The following is a 22748-nucleotide window of genomic DNA, read 5'->3' on the forward strand; positions in this document are numbered from 1 at the left end:
TTCTTTTTTCCCCTTTGAATCATTGAGGAAGCAAATTGCCCAGTGTGGGATTCAGCTCAGTTTTGGAAATACAGGGAAGTCGGTTTGTCTTAGTCTCATGAAATAATATCTGCCAAAAATTCCTTACTTTTTTAATTAATGCACTTTGGTGTGTAACGGGGTGAGAAAAGACTGTCAGTAAGTGTGTAGCAGCAGCTTAAGCTATGTATGGTAAGAGAGAGTGTGAATTCTCATCCTGTGGGTGAGACTTGAATTTCTGTTAGTCAGGATGAATGAGTTTTATTTGCTTTTCCAAATTCCAGGACTCATATTGCTAGATTTCTCAGTCAAAGGAAAGGAAGTGCAGGGTTTTCAAAAGCAGCAAGGAAACAATCTCTTAGATCAGCTTTTCCAATTTTATATTCTATAGTACTGTGAAGGAGAAGGAAAAATCTATTGCACCCAATGCTGTGCTTCCAAAAGCTGCTTACAACTGTTTTATATGTGACAGTCTCCCCCTTTATCTTGGAAGCTGTATCTGCATAGTGGCACAAGTCACTACTTTTTAATCCTTTCTTTCTCTTTCGTAGTCATCCAGAGATTGCCCTCAAACTCCAGTATGGTGGAAAGAACTGGAACATGCCTAAGCTTTTGTTTCTGCTAGAGTAGACATGCACAATGTCTCTTATTTTTGTTTTTAAGTACTCTGAATTGTTAATTTATATTTTATTTAAAGCTGTTAATTTTACTTGAAAGTAAATTTGTCCATGATTAAAAGTGGGATTTATATGAACTCCTGGTGTATGGGTATTTTATTCAGTGTAAATCACTTCTGTCCTCACTGCTTGTGTCCAGCTGGCAGTGTTGTCTTCTCTTTTAGCAGGTGTGAAAATGCAGAGAGACAAGATGCTGTATTCAGTACTGAAGGAACTGAGGATGTTGATTCCATTTTTTTTGTGCTTGAGGTGCAGTTTCTCCCTCTGACCATTTCTATGCTATGTGTTGTGTTACTGTTTCCTTTTGGTGCCTTGAGTGCAAAAACTGTAGGGTGGAGCTGCATTCGTCTCTCAGTTCTGACATCTGGAGCTGTGATGCAAACTTTTTTTCGCTCAAGCTGATAATTCTTATCAGGAAACTGGCACTGCTGCTTGTTACAGAGCCTGTGCCTCCTGTTTCCGAGATGCCTAAAACTGAGCACAGAGCTTCTAATTGCATGCTCAGATAATGCAGCCCCCATTCGGACAAGGGTCAGTGTTAAAGGGTTAATGTTAAGGTGGAGAGGAAGTTTCAGAGTGTGATATGCTGATATCCAGGCAGGTGTAGGGGTGCTTTTAATTATTTCGGAGCTTAAAGCCCAGCAAGCACGAGGGAGGAGGTGCAGATCGACCAAAACCACTTTATTCTGCAGCTCCAAACCACTTCGGAAAAAAGAGGAATCCTCCCCATCCTGCTCCTGGGCAAGCTTGCTCCAAAGAGACTGCATTAAGCAACAAGCACGAGAGGAAACATGATTCCTTCAAGAGCCTTAGAAATACCTGTTTTCACTCAATACCTGTTCCTGGGCTCAGGTTTCCATGCAGAATGGTAATGTTTATCTGTTTGTGTCTGTTTCAGCAGTAACATGCTTTCTTTCTCCTGCCTCTCCCATTCACCTTGTCCTTTCTCCAGGTGCGTTTAGGGCTGGTAAGAATGCAGAAAAGCACAGGGGAGAAGCAAGGGCGCTGCTCTTTGACCTTCCCCAGTGACCTGGAATGGGCAGCAGAGTGATGCTGCAGGTTTTGGCCCTGCAGCCTCTTAAAAGCATCACTCATCATCTTGTTGCTGTGTTTTTCCTGTATGGAATATATCCAAACAGGGCCAAAGGTGGCCCCTAATGGAAGAAGTGTTTTAGAGACAAAAGTATGCCCATAAAAGAGAGATGGAGAGCCTGGGGTAAGGAGGAGAAGAGGCCCGCAGCTCCTTCAATGTGGGAACAAAAGGGTTTTCTGTGCCTCTGCAGCACTCTGCAAAGGGGACAGTCAACAGCAGTGACTCGATGGCAGCCTGATCACGGGCACCTTGTTCTTCTCCCATTGTTTCTGCCATTGTTGCTACCAAATAACGCATGAAGCTCATTGAAAGCTGAAATGAGCCTCGTGAAGGCTTTGCTGTGTCCCTCTCCCTGGGAATTAGCTTCTATGTGTGTAGCATTCAGGGGACTGGGTCCTTATAGCTGTTTTTCAGGTCACTCTCTCTCTCTTAAGAATGGGAGGACGACAATTACTTTCTAGCCTGAGTTTGAAGATCTTTGGAATGCTTTTTAAGGATGAGGAGGGAGCTGCTGCACTTGCACAGGGACAGTGGAGACCAGGACACTGCGTTCCTGAGCATCCTTGCCCTTTTTGCTCTCTTAACAGCCTTATTCTGTTCATTGCAGTTCCTCTTCCCTTCTGGATGTAGCATTCTCAGTCACAACTAAATGAATCCTTCAGCAGGAGGAATGCAGATGAGTTCTGCCTGTTCAGGGCTCCTTGAGGCCAGCAATCCCTTCTATGGCCCTTGACTTCTAGATGCAGAAGTGTGCTCTGCTGTAAGAAGGGGGACTCTTGCCATCTAGTGGGAAGGGATGGTAAGCTCGAGGATCTCTGCCATCCCCCGGGATAAGATGACAAAGTGCATCCCACCTTCCTGGGTTTGTCTTGCAGGTGTCATTTTGCTGCACGTGTGGGCTGAGCTCTTGCTGCTTTCCCACCACGCTCTCACTGCCTTGAGTCAATTTCTCATACTTGTTTTATGTTCTTTTAGTGATAAAACTCTTTACACTCTCCTCTACACAAACTGGGGAAGGATTTTGCTTGGGGGAAAGCTGGATTTCAGCAGCTGAATCCTTGAATCATACTCAAAAGCAATTAAGATCAATCAGGAGAATAGAGAGTGCTTGCCAAGTGCCTTGAGCTTGAGTCTTTCTTGGTCCAAGAAAACCAGTAGCTTGCATTCCAGTTGGGAAGTTCAGTGTCAACTGATCTCTCCCCACCTTGAAAGGTGAAGGATAGAAATGCAAGGAAGATGCATGTGCTTTCTCTGTGGATGTGATGCTCTGTTGTTCCAACTGCATGGGAACAGCAGCTGTCGTGTAAGCATTGAGCTACAGCATCATTTCCGAGCTCCTGTGCTTGCTACAGAAACACAACTGTTGTGTTTCATGGGGAAGTCATGGAAATTCCAGTGGGGGTTAAGCATTACATAAAATACACTGGTTTATTCCCCACTGTGAGGTGCGTGGTCCCACTTCTCTACAGTTGCTGGTGTTTGTTATCCATCTGTTGAGTGCAAAAGCAGAGCTTTGCTCTCTGATTACACATGGCAGCAATATTCCAGCAGGGCCAATGGGTGTGAGAGCTGCCACGTGTCATTAACACCTCACAGAGCATCGGGTCCTTTGGTTCCCCAGATTTCACTCTGTGTGTTTAGAAGGTTGAGCTGACCCAGGGGAGATTTGGACCAATGGCTCCAGAGAGTCTACAGGGTGAAAGCATGAGGCTTGTAGAGGTAATGAGCCTTCTCTTTTAAAAAGAACTAACAATTAGGGGATATTATAGAACCTAATAGCGCATACCTAATTTTTGGAAGCACGGACCATGACTGCGACTGCTTGGTCAAATCCAGCCTTGACTTGTCCTTATGGCAAGGTGCGCACTGCAGGCAGATACAGAGCTGAGGCTGAGGATGTGGCCCTGAAATTTGTTGTGCTTGGGTATCAGGAAGAGGTTCTTCGCTAACAGAGAGCCAGGATTTGGGATTGCTGATCCTTGTGTATCCCTTCCAACTTAGGAAAGACTAAATGGTTTCCTTCATTTTCTGTTTATGTGATCAGGTGATGCAAACCCAGTCTAAGCAGTGTTTACACCCGTAGATTGTGATTTTGAGAGGTTTCCTATTTTGTTTCTTAACTTTTTGCTGAGTGCTCTTCTTCTAGTCTTAACCTGCTGCAGTATGAAGGGGGCAGCAGATTTCCCTGAATCCAGCTCAAGAGCTTTGCTGAATTCCTGCCGAATGCTTCACTTTATGCAACCCACAGGCACTTCCATCAGCTGGAAGCCTGCATGGCATTTGCTGCTTGTATCCTTACCCGACCCGGGCATCCAGAGAGCATTCCTCCTGCAGGCTGTCATGTTTCTCCATGCCCTGATCAGCAGACGCTCACACATTCCTTCCTCTGACCGAACTTCTTTCAGCTTCCTGCTGCTCTGAAACAGCTCTGTTTGGTGCAGCTTCTGCTGTGAAGCATTTTGCTCCTGGTGTCTCTGGGTTTTGACCCATCGGATGCTGCTCTGCTGATGGTAATTTGCAGAATTTTTGCTACGGGAAAAAAAATGCATTATGGATCACGCCATCAACAGTTGCTGTTGGCTTCCCTGGGTAGAAGAGCAAAGCTCTGAGCAGTTTCCTAACTTGACATCTTGATATTCTCCATGACTTGTACAAAGAAACCAATTATCCTCTTCACAGTTATAGAGTTATAGGAGTTGCACTGGACCTTTGGAGAGCAAGTCCAACCCCATGATACTAACAATGTGCTTGACATTGGAGGGCTGCCCTGCCAACTCATAGGAATGTGGTTGGCATCTCCTTGCTCCTGTTGTCAATTTTTCTTGGTGGGTGTCATCTCAGAGCCTGCCATACCAGTAAGTAATGGAACTGTTCTTGTATTGGATTGAGTCTTTGAGGTCCCTTCCAACCCAAGCCATGCTGTGATTCTAGGAACCCTCAGTTATGGACCAATCCATTCCACAAAGAGCTGACAAAACAGGGAGCAGGAGGGATTCTCCTGAAAGCAAGGTTAGGCTTCTCCAGTGTTGTCAGTTTATTCCATGCTGCCTATGCCCCTGCTTAAATCCTACGTTGCTGCAATACACTTCCAGTCCAGCTTCCAGGAGTGGGTCTCAGTGACCCTTATGGGTTCCTTCCAACTGGGGATAACCTATGATATGAATCCTTTCTCTTCCCAGCATGTTGCAAGTTCCTCCGATGCTGCTGCCCAACTTGCTGAGATATCCTTTCCCAATAAATGAGAGTGGGGAGCTCTGCACATCGGTGCCTGAACAGCTGGGTATGAGGGCTAATGCAGATTAGGATAAGAAATGGGGCTGTGCTCTGAGCAGGAAGGGTAAATGGTGTTTAGGAAGTGATGGGGAAACCTGGGGAAAGGGGTAAGTCTGATGGCAGATGTCCTCGTGGTGTTTGGTGTTAAACCATTGGAAATACACCCAGAAGTGGAGATAAAACACTTTCTTTTTTCAAAATAAAAGGTTTGCTAGAAAATCCTTTAAAAAAAAATTAAATTTCATCAAGGGATATACTGAACTAAACGGGGACGTTCCTCCTAAAGTTGGCTTTTGTGAATACCTTTGTGTCTATCAGCTTTCTGCTGACTTGTTTGGAAATCCCATTAAACAGAGGTTCAAATAGACATGGCCAAAGCTGGGGAGAAAATACATTTCCATTCGTTGGGAAATGCTGATGTTTCAGAATGCACTTGGGTCAGAAAATGTAATTTCAAGGTGTTCTCTATTTGCAGAGCGCTGTTTTTCTGATTGTTTTTACAATTAGGAGAATGTTTTGTTTATGAATGGAGAACTGCCTTTAGTATCAGGACACTGAGGGGTCTGGGGTAACTCTTGGTGCGGATCTGGTTGGTTCTGAAGGATGCGCCGTTCAGATTCCTATCCCACCTCCTTCCCTGCAGTCCTGCCTGGATTTCCCCCCGTTTCCCTCCCGTTCGCAACGCTCAGATTACAGGACAACCCATGATATCACCCGCTATGAGCAGAGGCTGAAGGGGTTGGGTCTTGGGAGGGGTTTGCTTGGCGAACTCCAGTGAAATTTGCCAGGAAGCAGCAGCTCCTTGCAGCGTATTCCTCTGGCTGCGGGATATTTCCCGGAGCGGAGGGGACCATTCGGACAGCTCAGCCCCAAAGGGAGAACTTCAGCACCGAGGTCACCCCCAGCACAACCTACCACTAACCCCAAGGTAACGCAGTGCTGTCGCCCGTTCTCTCTGGGGAGGAAGGAGCTGATGAGTTAAACCTTTCTAACCTTTCCTCTCGTGCTGAAAGTTTGACTTTGCCTCTTTTTTTCTCTTTGTTTTCCTTCTCTCCCATCACTGTGTGCAACGTTTAGCCTTAACGAGCTGGCAGTAAGGCATATGATTCCACTAATTCCTCTCTCCTGAGTCTTGATTAGGGAGGGATGACACAGACACGGCGTCGCTTTGCAAAGATGTTGTGAGCAAGTTATTCTCCCCTTTGCTCGCGCACAGGCGCGCACTACTGAAGCAAAAAAAGACATGTTGCAAACTGCCTGCAAGTCGAGGCAATGTGTATTCTCTGAGTTATTACAATCTGCTTGATTTAAAGCAGAAAGCTGCAGTGCATGCCATCGACATGTTGCCAGCTACAAGCAGTTTGAATTCTCCTCTTTGAATACTGTGCTTTCAGTGGAAAAGGCTTTGGTGCAGATGTTTCCCCTTGGCAGAAGGCGTAGAACAGATACATCCATAGATAAGAAAGTTTGCCGTTGTCATGCTTGGGATCTACAGCTATTTGCAAAGCATCCTACTGGCAGCTTTTGTTCGTTAGGCTGTTTTATCACAGTTTCAGGATTTGCAGTGGTATCCACCTGAAAAGTTGCAGCAGAGAAACGTGGGACTGTTTCTGGAATGACTCTGCCTTCTTTTAGGTAAATTTCTGTTCTTTAAATTAGAAAGACGTTACTGCGGGAGGGTGAGAGAGGTTTAAAACCCAATACAAGGTAGCATGCTATGCAAAAATACCCCACTTTACCTGTCTGGGAACAATAGTAGGAAACCTGGTTAGCATCTCTCATCAGCTCTGCTTTCAGACTGGCACTGAACAGGGCTGCAAATAATTTGCTGTAGGGTTGCTGCTTGCCAGTTTCATTTCATCTGCATTGAACCACACGTTGGGGTAGAATTTCCTGGGTTGGAAGTGGAGAGGAGTTAGAAGACATAAAATGAGATGTTTGATGAGCTGCTATAATGCAGAGCATGCAGGGGGAAACCACATATTTACCTTCGTGTAGAGGTTGAAGGAGTGGTGGTGGTACAGTAGGGGACAAAGTCTTGGTCACTTTTAGTAGAGCAGCCATGCACTCTGCTGACAGTTCTGTCCTTTTGTAAGTTAAGCAGGGACCTCCAAGTGCTTAGTGATGTTCTCTGTAGTTTGTTCAATAGGTTGACCCCGAACATCGTTGACTTTGACACTAATTCCTTCTCTTTTTTTTACATTTGTCTTCTAAATTTGTTTTAACCTTTCATCCTTTCTATTCCTGATCTGTTTCCTAACACCATTAGTGTTGCTTAGAAGCACCAAGATGTCTTTTCTCAGAGATGGCAGCTTCAGTGGGTGGGCCCATCCAGCAGATCACCACCAACAGGTTTGCAAAGCACTTTCTGCACGCTGCAATGCCTTTTGAGAGTTGTTGTGATTCCCATCTCTGTTCACCTTGGCTTTTTGACACCAGGCAAAGGGAAAAAAGAAGGAAAATAAATAATTTCCCCAAAAGCTGGGACTCTTTCATCCTTCTGGCAGGTGGAATCTGGGTTTGTAAAGCACAAAATGTTACCTTGGGTTGATCTCTGTTATCCTTGTCCGGGCTCTGCCTTGAGTCCTATACGGCACTCTACCTAAAAATACTGTAGCTTACAGTTGGGATGCCTCCAGAGGTCCGTTCAACTTCCACTTTCAGTGTGATTTTTGGATTGCCCTATGCTACCCCTCTTAGAAGTGTCTTTGTACTCAGACTTTCCTAGCAGAGAGGCATCTCATCCCCAAGGAGGCCATCCCATCGTCACAGAATTCTATGTGCCAGTTTCTCCGCATGTTGTTCTGCTTTGCTTTAGGGCAAGTTACAATGAAGTCAGCCTGAATGATGGTTGGGGATCCCTTGGATGGGGGTTAACAGTAGCAATAATTTTCTGGCCATCCCAGTCAATCTGTCCCTTGGAACAACAGGATAATACATCTCAGCTCCTATGGAAGTGGGTGGTGACATTTCCATTCACTTTAATAGGACTGGAGAGGCCAATGCAAGTTGCCTGTTGGCTGGAGAACTGCTTCCCCAGTGGGAAATCCCAGTACTGCCCTATCACCATGCTTGCTATGGGATGTGTGACTGCGGTATGGAGTTGGAAATGCAGGGAGCAGCATGTCAGGTGGCCAGATATCAGTGTGCAGTGCTCCTGGCCATGTCCTAGAGCTGCGGTCAGGGTGTAGTTGTCCCTTCGCTCCTGATGGATGCTCCATGTCATGCAAATAAGAGCACTGCTGGGTCTGCAGTCCCAAATCAGCCACTCGAGACTTTCCTTTTGTTGCTGGATCAGAGGGGAAAGGGGAAGCTGGTTTGTTGCTGGCTCTGTCAGAGCTGATCTATTGTTCTGATGATTTGGTGAAATGAAAAAGGGATTCTAGCAGCTCGGACGGGCTTTGATGTGGGGAGATGAATAGCCTATTAGTTTCACCTGGCGAATTCTCTGAAGAAGCAAAAGCTCAACATAATTTTGAAATGAGATTGCTGCACGCTTCTGTGTGTGTCCATCATTTGGAGATTTCAGACCAGAGCCTTGCAAAGGGCTGAGTCAGCAGCTTGCAGGAGCATGCCCCAAAGCCTTAAATTACAACTTAAGGACTCTCCATCACGTTGTTATGGCCTGATGTACAGGAGCCAGGAGACCTGGAGTATTTTCCTGGCTTCTTTATTCAGTAAGTTTTTAATGCTCTGTCTTGGATTCTTCTGAATGGGGAGACCAAGTGAGATACTTCTAGGATTATGTCATTAATGAGTCTGGAGGCTGTTAGAGGATTTGAGGGGAGGAATGAGCCCTAAAGCAAAGGAAATCACAGCACAGAGTAGACATCCTGCAAACCCAACCCTGGATTTGCTCTTAGGCAGCTCAGCGCGTGCAGCTCTCTGATATTTCAGCAGGATTCTGCTTTTCCTGACATCATGGCTTAGTCTGAATGGTTTTCCTTCAGCTCCTCAATGAACAAGAGCTCTGGGTTTGCAAGGTTTGAGTTCTGGGGCGATGCAAGCACTGGGAAGGCTTTGTCTCCAAATGTTTGAATGTGCAACTATTTAGGGTGGTAACACGACCTGAAGGGAAGCAGGCTGTGGTTGCCAGTACACACTGCAGTGTTGTCTCCTGGAGCGTGTGCAATTGTTGCTGTTCTGGTCTTAGGGGAGAATTCCTCTGAGATGCACTTGCACAGATTTAACGAGATTAGAAGGCAGATTTCAGGCTGTTTTTCCAGTACCTTCTTTTGGGTCTTATGTCAAAGGATCCCAATGGAGATGGGACGATGCATGACCTGAGCACGAGATGTGTGCCCCCCAAGCCGTTCTCCTTGGCAAAGGTTCAGGATTGCATTCATACGAAGTTGTTAAAATGCCTTTTTTTCTCATCAGCCTTTCCTCTATGGAGCAAGGGACCTATCCATCCTCCTCAGATTTTCTTAAATTCTGCAGTAAACAGGTTTTTGTAGCTTTGCATGGCTCTGAAAGCCTCTAAGCTTTGGGAAACAAAGACAAATTATCCTGCAGTTGGCTTTTAGTGCTCCCAGGGTGTTGACCTGATGAGTTTTTGCCAAATGCGAACACTGCACCTGCAGAATTTGCTATAATCTGTATTAGAAATGTTGGTACCCATTGAAGCCCATTGATGCCCATTAAAACCTGCAAGTCTGCACCACCAATCTGCCCATTGACTGTGAGATCTCCTGATGCTGTGACTTCCTATAGGGCCCTGGCATCTTCCAGGGCTCTGCGTTATTAATTAATGCTTCAGGGAGCTCAGCTGGTAACCATTACATCCTGTCTCCAAATGGTTTCCCCAAACTGTTGTGTCTTTTGGCTGCAGTCCTCCATTGAAATGACCCAGGAGCTTTGGTTTGAATTGGATGCAGCCCTGCAAGCTGGAGCTACTCCCAAAAGGTAACCTAGATGGGAATTGGGCATCTCCTCTTAATTATGGCAGTGTGCCTTTATCTCTCGAGAGCTTCCTCCAGGACTTGACCACAAGGCCAATGATCACAGATGATGTTTGTTTGCCAAGAGAAAGCCATAATGACACTTAGGGTTGGGTTGAATTCTCCCTCTCCAGGAACTGAGATGAAACAGAGGTTTCAAACCAACTTAGCTTTTGTTTCGCATTTGCTGAGGCTGCTTAAATCCTATTTACTCAGTAGCAAGAAACAACAGCCGCGTAAAACACGGTAGGACAAAACAGATGTTTCAAGATTAGAGCTGAAAACCAGATTTCCCAAAGACCATTGGGCTTACAGCTCTGTGGGCTCGTCGTTCCCCCTCTGGTATTTTTACTTATAACTAACATATGTTATTTCTATGCTATGATCTAAGGGGGTTACTTGGAAATCGTTATCCTGTTCACAACAACTGCTCTGCCCACGTGTTTATCCTCTGGGCTAGAGCTCATCTTGCATCCATGAAACACATTGTAAGAGGTTTCTTTTGAAATCCATGCTGGTGGGTATTGAAGTCGGGTACGTCTGACAGCACTGATGTGCATTGGCTCGGGAGCCTTTTAGTTTTGCAGAGCACGTCTCCTGCTCCGCCGACTGCATTTGCTTTGGGAAATCCCCTTTGTTTCCTGTTGGAGGAGAGCAGCCTTGTGAAAGCACTGTATTTCCTTCCTCTCTGTCTGACACAGGGCAGGGCTTGCTTCCATTCCTCTCAGCCTCACCTCCTGACCTGCAGAAATTGGAAAAATACCTTGTCTGCGTGCCATAATTTCTTTGAAAACGTACAAATCTCAGTCTGGTGAAGCCACTGTGAGAGTATCTGGCTCCTTGAAGCCAAATTGTTACTGTCTTAGAAATGTTTGCCCCATATTCCCCCTCCTCTGTTGTAGTCCCCCCTTTGCTTTTTCACTTTTCTCCCCAAAACCCAATGCAACTCCCTTAGCTAAGTCCTTTATTTCATGCATGTGGCTCTTATGGAAACATCTTCCATCCCCAGCATGTCAGAGGGTACTCACTACTACCAGCCCTATGGGACACAAGGGGAAACTGAGGCAGAGCACTGGCTGAGGTCAGGTAGCAGGCTGAAGCTGAGATTTAACTGCATTCTGAATCTCAAGCTTGTTCCTTGGGATTTCTGATCCATCTCTCTAGCTTACTGTGTCATGTTGGTCCCTGTTTGGGGATAGCTGAGCCCCAGCAAAACCACTGGAGGGTTTTACATCACAACATCTGTTTTTGGAGCCCAATCTTTCCCTCTCCCTCCTCTTTGGTATTTGCCAGGAAATAACGGAGCTTTAAGGGCTGGGGAGCTTTTTCCCACTGCACTGTGGCATTGCTTCATTTGGAAACTATTCAACCATCAGCCCCCACGTGTGCTCCTTGACCACTCCACGTGCTGGGGAGTGTGTGAAGTGGGCAGAAAATGACCAGGCTTTAAGCTTTGCACAGCATCCGGATAAAATCCTCTAATGAGCCAAAAGTTGCTGGTTCATACTTTCAATGGCCAGTTTGCTACGCTGTGGGATGAGCCCCAGCCCTGATTTAGCAAGCAAACCCTGGAGATCATTAGCACTAGGCAAGGCCAAATGAGATTGCTGTTCTGCAAAATATGGTTACCTGCATTGATTTTCTGCAGAGGAAATGATGTGAAGTGGCAGAAACAAGTCTTCTATCATGGAATTAGTAAAACAAACCTCAATAGAAATACGTTGCTTCTCACCACACTATAATACATTTCATTGCCCTTTTAGTTTTTCCATTGTTTAAGTGATGGATTGTGCTCTTTTTTTTTTAAGGGGAATATGGGGGGAAAATGTTTAGTTCCACCCTAGTTGAGTATCTTGCACTTACACTGAATCATAGAATCATTAAGGTTGGGTAAGAACTCTGAGATCACCAATCCATCCCTGCTAAACCACATCGCTCTGTGCTGCAAATACTGAACTATTGGATTTGCAGAGGAATAGGAAAATCCTATTGCTGCCATTTTTGACTGTAGAATATTGCCCTGAAAAAAATATATATTCTCCAGCCAAAGCAATTTGACTTAAATTTGCAAGCGGTTTTCATAGGTTTCTTTTCATTTTCTTCTCCCACCCCGTGGGAAATAATTGACTTTGGTTCTTACCAAGTCAAGTCATTGGGTATGGTGTTTTCCATAGGTTTACCCCCTTCTGCAGCAGGAGGAATGAAATCTACGTCCTTACCAAGCCTTACCCACCCTCCCCTTTCATTCCAGGACAGCCGCACAGCACCTACCTGCACTGACCAGCAGCTGCAAAACAACACTTTGGCTCTGAGAACTGTGAGCACTGAAAATGGAAGGATTCCTGGGCTTCAACCATAACCACTGTTTCATCATGCTGTTCTTCGTCTCCCTGAGCCTTGCCCAGTACGAACACTGGCCCTACCTCCCCGGCTACCCTGAGCCACCCCCACAAGTCTACCAGCCCCCCCAGAGGCCAGCAGACGTTCCCAAAATCCAACTACGGCTCGCAGGGCAGAAGAGAAAACACAACGAAGGCCGAGTGGAGGTGTTCTACAGCGGCGAGTGGGGCACGGTGTGCGATGATGACTTCTCCATCCATGCAGCACACGTGATTTGCAGGGAGTTGGGCTACGTGGAAGCAGTGTCCTGGCTACCGAGCTCAAAATATGGGAAAGGAGAAGGTAAAGTGACCCCCAGAGCTGCAGCATCTTGCTTAGCTCTCTCTCCAACCCTGATAATTCTTGACTTGATGGCCAGACTTGAAAATGTAGGACCAAAGAGCTGAAGGAGCTGATCTTGGTGTGTGAGCTCTAGTAGGGGATGAGGGTAGGAAAATCTGCAGTAGCCAGTAGGGCTACTGAAAAGGGCATCTGCAACCACAGATGTAATTTACAGGTAGTTATTTCCCCGTTCACGCTTCCATTGCCACGCAGTGAGTCAAACAGAACCTATAAACACTCTTTCCTCCTGTTCTTCTTTTCCCTTGGGGCTCTAAATAGATTGCCTTTTTGATGATGTACAATTCTTTTTCCTCCTGTATCTTCTATAGAGAGGCGTACGTTGTTCTGCAATGCAGAGTAGCCTGCAAAACCCTAAAGAAGTATGTATGCTTTGTGTCCTGTACAGGACTGTGTTTAGTATAATCTTTTGGGACTCTCTAAGCTGGTCCTGATGAGGAAGAGCTATTCACCCCCAAGCCAAACTGCACATCGCTTCTATCGTGATCTTCGAAACAGCACATGGAGGTTGCGTGGGCAATTGCAGCTTGGAAAGTTGGGTCTTTCCTTTTTATAGATAGTAATAAACTCTCAAAATAGTGATGCTTGAGGTAGAATAGCTCTGTGAGAGTATGCAACTCAGCAGCCTTGTTTAATTGTCTTTTACTACGCTGTTAGTTTAATACTGGCCGGTGGAGTTTCTTTCTCCAAACATTAAGGCCTGGCACACTGCTGATGTAACCCACAGACAGATTATTTCCACTCCAGCAGGGATAAACGTGCTGTATGTCTGTTACTTAGCACTGCTCGTTAGTGCTCACACCTATAAAATTGCCCGTTAAGGAGCAAGCAAGGCTTAAGGTTGACTTGAGTGAAACATGAAACCTGGAATGTTGTCCCAAGCTGTGGATTTTGGCTTTTGGGGTGGAGAAGATTTCCGACAGAGAGAAAAGAGTCCATGACATTGAAAAACAAGCCAGAAAATCGTTGCCATCTGGTTCAGTGGGTAAATCCTGATGCAGAGAGCCTGCGTAGGGGGAAATGTGCCTTCCTAGGTCAGAAAGGACTCAACGGACCTAATGTTTGGGGAGCATGAGAAGGGCTGGCAGATCCACCAGCTGGCTGGTGTTGAACCAACTGAGCATTAGGGCTGCTGGAACGAAGCTGGGAAAGCCAAGGGAAACAGCTCCGACTGCTCTTACAAAATCTCCTTGTGGCTCTGAATGTTGGGCAGCCCCTTCCATCCAAAGGACACGTCCTTCAGACAAGCAGAGATTTGGGGACCCTAAAATACGGGAATTGTTTGTCGTTGCTCCTTGGAGTTTAGGGGATAAATCATAGGGGAATAGCATGTGCCCAGCATGTCTCCAGAGGGAATGTGAGCACTTGGTAAAGGGGAGTCTCGAAGGTTCTTTGGTTCTTTGCTTGGAAAATATGACCTCAAGTTCTTGGAGTGGCAACTACAGATTTTTGTCCTCCTGTCGGCCAGCTCCGAAGGACCTAATTTGTTTTAATACAATATACATGTAGCTACAGTCTGGAAAGTGGAGCTGGTCATTGGTTTTCAAGGAGCACACGAATAACAGGATGTTCCAATCAACAGTGGCTTGTTAAATCTTTTGCAAAAATTTGCCTTTAAAACGTTAGGACATTTAATCAAAACTTGGAGCACTCTCATAGGAGAAACTTAATGAGGGTTTGATGGGAAACGATGTAAAGAGAAGCCTTAAATACAGAGGGTGATTTGGTGTGTGATTAAAGGGCAGGGTCCAATCAGCCAAACCCCTGATTATCACAATCTGGATCTCCATCTTTCTGAGTCTCATTTCTATTTTCTTTCCTCTTTAGGGAAAATTTGGATGGACAATGTCCATTGCAATGGCAAGGAGACCACGCTGGCAGCGTGCACCTCCAATGGCTGGGGAGTGACAGACTGCAAACACACCGAGGACGTGGGAGTGATCTGCAGTGAGAAGAGAATCCCTGGCTTCAAGTTTGACAACTCGTTGCTCAACCAAATAGAGGTAAATGGGCTTTAAAATTCCAGGATGGTGGTCAAATCTTCCTTGGAGATGTCTGCTACATGTTGTAGGTTCTCTGAGCTGCACCCTATGGTGAGAGCAAGTGCTTGGCAGTGATTTTTTAATTGTATTTCTAAGAAAAAATAGGAGAGAAGGATGTTTGCTGTACCCATAAGCTTCTACCCATGTGGTTTTGTTGGCCCATAGCACCGAACTGCTGAGTTTTCTTTCCCCTCATGCCTCCCTTTGGGTACTGGAAGCAAACTGGAGGTCTTTGGTGTAACGGTGGGGTAGGGTTTGTAGCAAATAGGGCTCACAAGCATGGGGTTGGGAGGGATGGATTTTCAATATAAAAGGGTTTTTGGTCTGGTTAGCTAAGTAATGATGTGACTGTGATAATTCTATGGAAATAGTTCTGGGAATGGGAGATTAGTGCTAGAAGTGATGAAATGAACATGAGCAGAGGAAAACGTAGGCTGGTCACTGGGGGAAAGGCTCTGGATTTTGGCTGAGGTTGGATCTCCAGGGGAAATGACAGGAGTAAAAGGAGCCTGAATCAGTGCTCAACCAGCATTGTTAGATTTCTGCAGTACAAAACTCTGTAGGGGAATAACCCAGGGGGAATGCTGGGCTGGAAATAAGCTGGGCTGAGCTCATCAAAGGAAAAAACGTTTGCTCTCTCGAACGTTCAGGTTGGAAAATATTTGTGGTGACTCAGCCAACTGCTCCCTTGTTTCAGTGTGCAGAACATATCAAAAGAACTTCTCCACTAACCAGAGTCAAACTTTATTTTAAGCAGAGAGAGAATCCAGGGTGCATCACATACCACACCGTGGTTTCCGTGGCTCAATCTTGGCTCTGTTTGCCATCTGAAACAAAGGATGCAGCATTCTTTATCACCATGCAGCAAAATTGTCCTAGCTTTGCTTTGCAGTCACTGACGGATGGAAGGCTCTGAAATTCAGCTTGTCTTGACCTGGCTTCCCTCTGCTACAGAGGGGGAAGAAAGGACTTCCAAAGGGATCCCAATGGCCCCAGGCAGTTGCTTAGGGAGCGAGGCGAGCTCATAGAACATCAGTGATGGCTTTGACAGATGTGTGCTTTCCCAGAGCCACAGTGAATCCTCCAAAGAGAGGCCTGGAAGAAAGGATGCTTTCGTCTAGACATTGCACTGAGATGCTTTGGGTATTAATCATAAAAGCTGGGGAGGGCTCTGCTTTTCCATTAGCTAAGCACTGGAGGTTGATTAATGAGTAGAACACGTTGAGGTGACCAAGAACTGGTCGTGCTGATGCTGTGTGGGTGTTGAGCTTCATGTAAGATAAAGAGAATGAATCATAGGATTGGAGCAGCTCATGTGGCTGAAGCCATAGGAGAAAAAGTTTGGGTGAGTTGTATTCTCCATGACCTGGGAGTTGGGCAGGGGTGAAGGCATTCACCACTATGGTAAAGTGGTGAATTGCATTCCCAGCGGTGGGTGAGGAGCACCGGTGACCAAAGGCACTGGTGTGGGTAGAGAGTTTTCTCATATCCCTCTAAAGTCACAGGGAGCTGAAGGGTTCTTTATTCTGCTGGTTCTAATGCTGCAGGATTAAGGCTAAAGGTGATGTGCTATGAATTTTTCAGATGCCTTTGTGGAAGCACATCTCAGTCACAGCTAGCTGTCAAATGCTTCAGGTTTTCCACCCCCCTTCCAGTTTTCCTTCTCTTCTCTGTGTTTGCTTTATCTCATTAGCAGCTGCTGTGGCATAGCTGGGAGTCGGAGACGATGAGAAGAGTTACTCATAGGGTCACAAACCACCAAACAGTGAGGTCAAAAGGCTGATGTGAACGCAAGCTGAAAGTCTTTGCCCTCTCCAACATGCCTGGGAATTCTGCATGTCATAGCTTGCATTCACTGGGGGAAACGTCACCGTTCTGTGAGCAGTTGGGTTCCTCTGGCTGGAGCCCAGAGCTTGCTCAATGGACGTTTCCCCATTAGGATGGAACTGGAGTGAAGGACTTGAGATTTTTTTTTATGGATAGGTCTCTCCTCTGCCTTCAGCTACACACTGGTGAAGGCAGTGTGATAATAGTGATGTATTGATGCATTTGGTGGGAGCAGCACTTCTGTTCTGCCTTCCTGGGAAATGCATGCACTGGGCAGCACAGACAACCCATCACCAAGCAAGTGCCATTGCACTCATCTTAAATTCATCATTTGGAAATTGACTTCAAGCCCGTTAGTGCTACTTTCTGTGGGGCTGCCAAGGTTTAACGGGGAAAGCCAGCAGCTATAAGGCAATGTCTGACTTCATTCTGACTTGGCTCCAGCTTGGAGGGGCTGTGCAAACTGATGTTTGCTCAAATCTGGCCCCACTTCCTAAAATCCGACAGGCAGAAGGATTGCACACTCTTAAAAAGCAACACAAGAGCCTTCGAGCAGAGCTTATTTTTATTGGACGTTATGCATGCCTCTATTCCCCAGTTTGGAAATGCTGTAGATAAGTGGTATAGGATGAAATTTCCATCACCAGAAGCTACTTGGCTTAAATATATATATGTGTACGTATGCTCAGCCGGATCTTTTCCCATCACAGCTCATGCTTGGAGGGTTACATCGCACCTCTTCCTGTTCCTGAGCCTTTCCATTCCTGCTCCCCCAGTTCTATGCAGCAAACCCTCTCAGCCCAGGTTGAGTGGTAGGAGATATGTGACACAGAAGCAGCAGATGGGCAGGAAGAGGTTTGAAAGGACCGAGCTTAGGGCAGCTCTGAAATCAATCCATCAGCCTCTTGCTGAAGGTCCCATTATGCTTGATACTTTCAGCAGATGCTGCAGCTTTTAGCCTTGTTCTGAAGGTTATTTCTTGTAGAGAGGTGGATGCACAGAGCGGGGCTGTTGGCTGGGATCAGCCTCCTGAGCACTGCCCACCTTCAGCAGTGCTTGCTCGATGCAACCTGGGGCAATGACACTGAGTGCAATGCAGAGCTGCTTCCCCCCCCCTCTCTAAAATATGTAGACTAAGTATGCAGACAGCTTCTCATTTATGGAGAGAGCAAGCCTTGTGGCTTAGCCTTGTTTTACTGTGAATGTAAAGGCTGCCCACAGCCACAGGGGCAGGAGGAGACTGATTCTGGACCTGGGCTCCTCCATGCAGGCATCAGCTCATCCAACACCATGTGGGCAAATTACGGTTGGAATAACATGGGGAGTTGACTTAGCTTGTATTTCTTGGAGTGAAAGCTCCCAGGTTTGCGTGCTTGTATTCACGTTTGTGAGTAATTGCATGACTTGGGAATACAACAGGAGGGCAGAGCACAGCACCTGCTTTGTTCACAACAGTGTCTCCAGGTCCAGCTGTACAGCTACTGTGTAGATGGGGCAGGGGATGCTCTTAGGGATGGCATGCCTGAAAGCCCCACAAAGTGCAGGAAGGGAGCTGGGAGTTGAGATGCCCTTCTCTGATGTGCTGGGGGCTGGATGAGAGCAGTGCATTGTCCAAACACACACAAACCCACCTGTGACAGCACTGCTAAGACCACAGCAACCAGCTCTGCCCTGAATACGTTTCTTTAATAAATGCATTTTTTTTTAAGCCATCCCCCCAAACATCCTTAGCAAAATATTTGTTGTCCGTCCTCTTCCTCTCCGTGCACACATCCAGGCTGCAAATAGGATGTGCCCTAAATATATCGAATAGCTGCAGCCACAGTGTTCCCAAATAGATGTGGTACCTGGGAGCAGACAGTGGGCAGACGAGGCTGGTGGAGCACACCGGGCTGTGCTGCTATTCCTGTCCTCCTTTTCCTCTTTGGAGCAGAAAAACCTCACTTCAAAGCCCGGTGGCTCAAAGGGTCCAGTTGTGCCAGGTTGGAGTTTATATTGTCTGGGGTTCGTAACCAGCCCAGTTGGGCTGTGGGGATGGGGTTGTATAGAATGCCTCTGTGTGCTGCTGCTAAGTGCGAGGCTGGGACGGGGACATGGTCAGTGGGCACGGTGGGATGGGTTGGGGTTGGACTTGGTGATCTCAGAAGTCTTTTCCAACCTCTGTGACCATGGTAGGGATGGTTTGGGATTGGACTTGATGACCTTAATATTCTTTTCCAATCTTAATTATCCTACTGTTCTATGATATTGCTTATGGCCTGGCACAAGTAGAACTGTTACATCACCATGCAAATCACTGGATGCTCTCTCTGTGCCACCAGGATCTGCTCCCACCACCTGAGACCAGCCTCGTCCTCGCTGTTTGAAAACCCAATGTTTGTTTACCTGTTTGTATCAACAGGTTTTAAGCTCTTTCCCCTTCATGTAAATGTTTACCTCTCTAAGCACACGCCTGTATGCAACATAAATGCTGATGTTTGCCCAGAGAGCATCTCAGCATCTGTTCTGGAGGTAACTCAAGTCAAAGTTAATTAAGCCATTGAGGTAAGCCTCTGTTTCTTCACTACTGTAATTTTACTGTGTGTGTAGGGTTTCTGGTGCTTGTTAGCCTCTGTTAGCCTTTCTTAGCCTGCTTTGCATGGGGCTGCCACTGAAGTATTGCACAGTTTAGCAAAGGCCTCAGCTTTGTCATTTATGATCCGCGCTGTGTTTGCTCCTGGAGCCTAATCCTGCACTGCTCTGTCATCTCTCACCCTTTTGCTCTATGCAAACTTCAGAACAAAAAGTGCTCGTGGTCCAACGCAGTGCAATGCTCCCAGGGCTGCTGCCTGCCCTGTACAGCCTGTTCAGTCTTGCAGCATCTCCCTCCCTGTGTTTATTTAACAGCTGGGACCTCAGTGGTGACTCAGAGGCACAACTCCAGATGTTTAAGTCCAAACAGATTCCTCTCATTCCCATGTATGTGAAGAGAGAGCTTTGTGAAAGCAGGGGGGCAGTGAGTATGGACTATCCAGGGACAGAGGTAGCACACAGGCTCATTGCTTTGGTTAAATCACACATCTAAATGTGTGTAACCATTGCTGGGCATCCTCAGGGGTGCTGCAAGGAGAAAGGGGGGAGAGGATGGTCCTTCCCATAGGAACAGATGGCAAAAGGTAGAAGGAAATGTTATAAAGTGTGGGTTTTTGCAATCAGGGGATGCGTTTGGTTCAGAGAGATGAAAACAAAACAGCTGAGGCTCATGCAAAAGTGTTCTGAGCCAGAAATCCCCTTGTGAAAGCTCAGAACAGACCCCTTTTCTTCTTGCTATCCCCTCTGAAGGTGAAACTCATGGGTTTCATAGCAGAGAAGAGCAGGAGGAAGGGGAAAGGACCCAAAACAGTTCTCCGTTCTGGAGGCTTAATGCAAGCAGGAGAGAAACGCCTTTGGGTTTCCTGCTGCGTTTCCTAGAGGTAGTGTTGCTCTTTGGATGGCTGGCTGGCTCCTGAAACACTGCTGCAGGCTCTGCTTTATAGTTGCAGCACAGCTGCTCGTCTGATAGCTGCTTGGAGATCATCAGAGGGTTTACAGGTCTGCCTCAATAGCTGGCGTAAGAGAACCAGCAAAGCTTTCAGACAGAGGTTTCCTCGTTAACACGAGCTCTGTTGCAGGCCTTTGTCTCCACGTGTACAGAAAGCTTGCACAGGCTGTCTGAAAGCATCTGCTCCAGCTATTGAATGTTGTTTGTTCTGATTTGGATGTGAGGTCTGTTTTCACCATCAGTTCCTCAGCTGTGTGCATTGGTGTTGGGGATAAAATACAACCTGGCTGTGCTTGCATTACTGAATACTCCCAGTGCAGAGAGAGGAAACCATTCAAGGCTGTAAAGAGCCATTGGGAAGAAGCTCTTAGTGTGCTGCAGGAGGAAGGAGGGCTTACTTTCATCCATCGTTCTTTATTCTCCCAATGTAAATCCAAGCAGCACACTGAATTCTTCTCCTGGATGTTTTGCTGTTTGTTCAGACCCAGAGCAAAGCCTTGAGCTCGTAGATTCACAGAATGTCCCAAGTTGGAAGGGACACACAGGGACCATCAAGTTCAACTTGCTGTACCAGAAGTTCTGTGAGCAAAAAGGGGCCCTCAGTTCTGGAGGTTTTGCTGTTGCTTGGATGCAATTCCTGCCTTCGGGTCATTGCAGAAGCACTTTGATCCCTCTGCATCTCATTGCTCAACTGCAGAACGAGTCTGAGAATCTTTCCTTTCTCCCATCTTATGAGGGCTGTATTTATTTTGGAGGCTTTTCAGCCCCCTGCAATAAGGTGAAGACTTCTGCTGCAGCAGTGAGCAGTAATGGCTTAATGATGACTAATGAGTGCAGCACAGGGTAACGATTCTGCTGCGGAAGCACCAGGCAGATGTTTCACATCTGGACTGTTGCTCTGCTTGAAGCACATGGAGCAGTGCCACCGTGCAGCTTCTTTGCAAGACACGTGTGCATCTCAGAGCATCGTTCCTGGAGGTGATACCACACTTTGTTCTGAATGTTTCGGTTCCTTTAGTATGTGCTTTCCAGATGTGCCAGTTGGTTCCTGCATGGGCCCCTTTTTCTGAACACCTGAGTGCCTCAGATGTGGCAAAATTTGGATACTGTTGTGTCGTTTGCTTTCTTGTCAAGGGCTGTGGGAGCTTCTCAGACCTAAGCCTGAGCTGTCAACTCATTGTGTTCATCCTTTTGGGGGCAAATTGTGCAGAGTCACCGGGGTGTCCCACGGATGCTCCAGTTGTGCAGGGCTGAATTCCTGCAGCTGGAGGTGAAAAGGAGATATCAGTCAAGTGGTAAATGCAGTCAATAATATATGTATATAAAGGTTTGCCCAAGACTGGGAGTAAGGCCCAGCCTCTCCCTGCAGTTGGTTCCAATTTGCCCAAGGCTGTGATTCCCATCAGTGCTGGGGGATGGATGTGCCACGTGTGATTCTCAGAGCTGCATCAGCCCTGCAGTGCTCTCCCTGCCCCAAATACCTGCGTGCCACCCCCAGAGGCTGTGTCTCTTTAAAGCTTTGGGCCCCCTCCGTTTCCAAGTAATGGAGGGGAGGGCAGGATTCCTCAGATCTGATGTAACCCTGAGCAGAACCACGTGGCTTCGTACATTTTTGACAAGAAAAGCTCTCCTGGAAGCGAGCAATAAAATTTTCAGTAGCTCCTTTGTAATTGCTTGCCACAGCAAATATTTTCCAGTCAGCCTTCGCTCTGGGCTCAGGTCCCTGCAAGGTTTCTGCAGCATCCTCACGTAGGCTCCAAAATGCAAAATCCATTCGACCTCCCCGACTCATTTGCTGCAGGAGGAGCTCAGCTTGCAGAATTGGGGGCATCTCTGCGCCAACAGTGTGGGGATGGGTGCCCAGAGGGACCCCCAGCTCGGTCCCCTGCCAGTGCTCTGTGCCAGTAATCAGCCCCACCAAAGTGAGCTCGGCTCACTCCAGGAGTGGCCAAAACCTATGCATGTAGTGAGGTCACTGCTTCTGAAATCAACACTTTCAATGAACTTCAGTAACAGAGGGGGTTTATTGCATAGCCATTCATTCACATATGTATATGTGTGTATATATATCCACTTGAATGACAGAAGAAGGAATTGCACCAGGTAGAAAGGCTTGTTTGCTTCACTGTTGTCATTGAATTGATTGAATTGGAAGGGACCCATAGAGGCCTTCTGGTCCAAACCCCCTGCAGTGAACAGGGACACCCACAGCTCAGTGAGGTGCTCACAGCCCTGCCAGCCCGACCTTGGGTGTCTGCAGGGATGGGGCATCCACCATCTCTCTGAGCAACCTGTGCCAGCGCTTCATGGAATAGAATTATAGTCAGTAAGGTTGGAAAAGACCTCCAAGATCCTGAAGTCCAATCCCAACCCACAGCACCTGCAGAGCCATCAAGGTTGGAAAAGATCACTAAGATCCCCAATTCCAACCCCAGCCTGCCCCCACCATGCCCACTAACCACGTCCCTCAGTGCCACATCTTCACATTCCTTGAACACCTCCAGGAAGATTGATGCCACCACATCTCTGGACTCTTCCCCAAACAGCTCTTCCCCCTGCTCAGCCCTCATCACTCTGAGCACGACAGGTCCCCCTTCCCCAGCAGCTTCCTTGCAAGCC

The 22748-nt window shown here is 46.9% G+C and overlaps 2 protein-coding genes across 2 annotated transcripts in view; one reads left to right on the forward strand and one right to left on the reverse strand.

Moving 5' to 3' along the window:
- The window catches only part of R3HCC1 (R3H domain and coiled-coil containing 1), a 12776-nt gene extending 8636 nt beyond the window's left edge, over positions 1-4140 (reverse strand). The window contains exon 1 of the mRNA XM_010723055.3: positions 4088-4140. Within this exon, the coding sequence (XP_010721357.2) occupies positions 4088-4140 (53 nt within the window). The remainder of the gene's footprint in view (positions 1-4087) is intronic.
- Positions 4141-5826: 1686 nt separating this feature from the next.
- The window catches only part of LOXL2 (lysyl oxidase like 2), a 32847-nt gene continuing 15925 nt past the window's right edge, over positions 5827-22748 (forward strand). The window contains exons 1-3 of the mRNA XM_019622600.1: positions 5827-5989; positions 12253-12683; positions 14568-14743. Coding sequence (XP_019478145.1) covers positions 12332-12683; positions 14568-14743 — 528 coding nt within the window. The 5' untranslated portion in view covers positions 5827-5989; positions 12253-12331. The remainder of the gene's footprint in view (positions 5990-12252; positions 12684-14567; positions 14744-22748) is intronic.

Source organism: Meleagris gallopavo, chromosome 24, assembly GCF_000146605.3.
Source record: "Meleagris gallopavo isolate NT-WF06-2002-E0010 breed Aviagen turkey brand Nicholas breeding stock chromosome 24, Turkey_5.1, whole genome shotgun sequence".
Classification (NCBI taxonomy): Eukaryota; Metazoa; Chordata; class Aves; order Galliformes; family Phasianidae; genus Meleagris; species Meleagris gallopavo.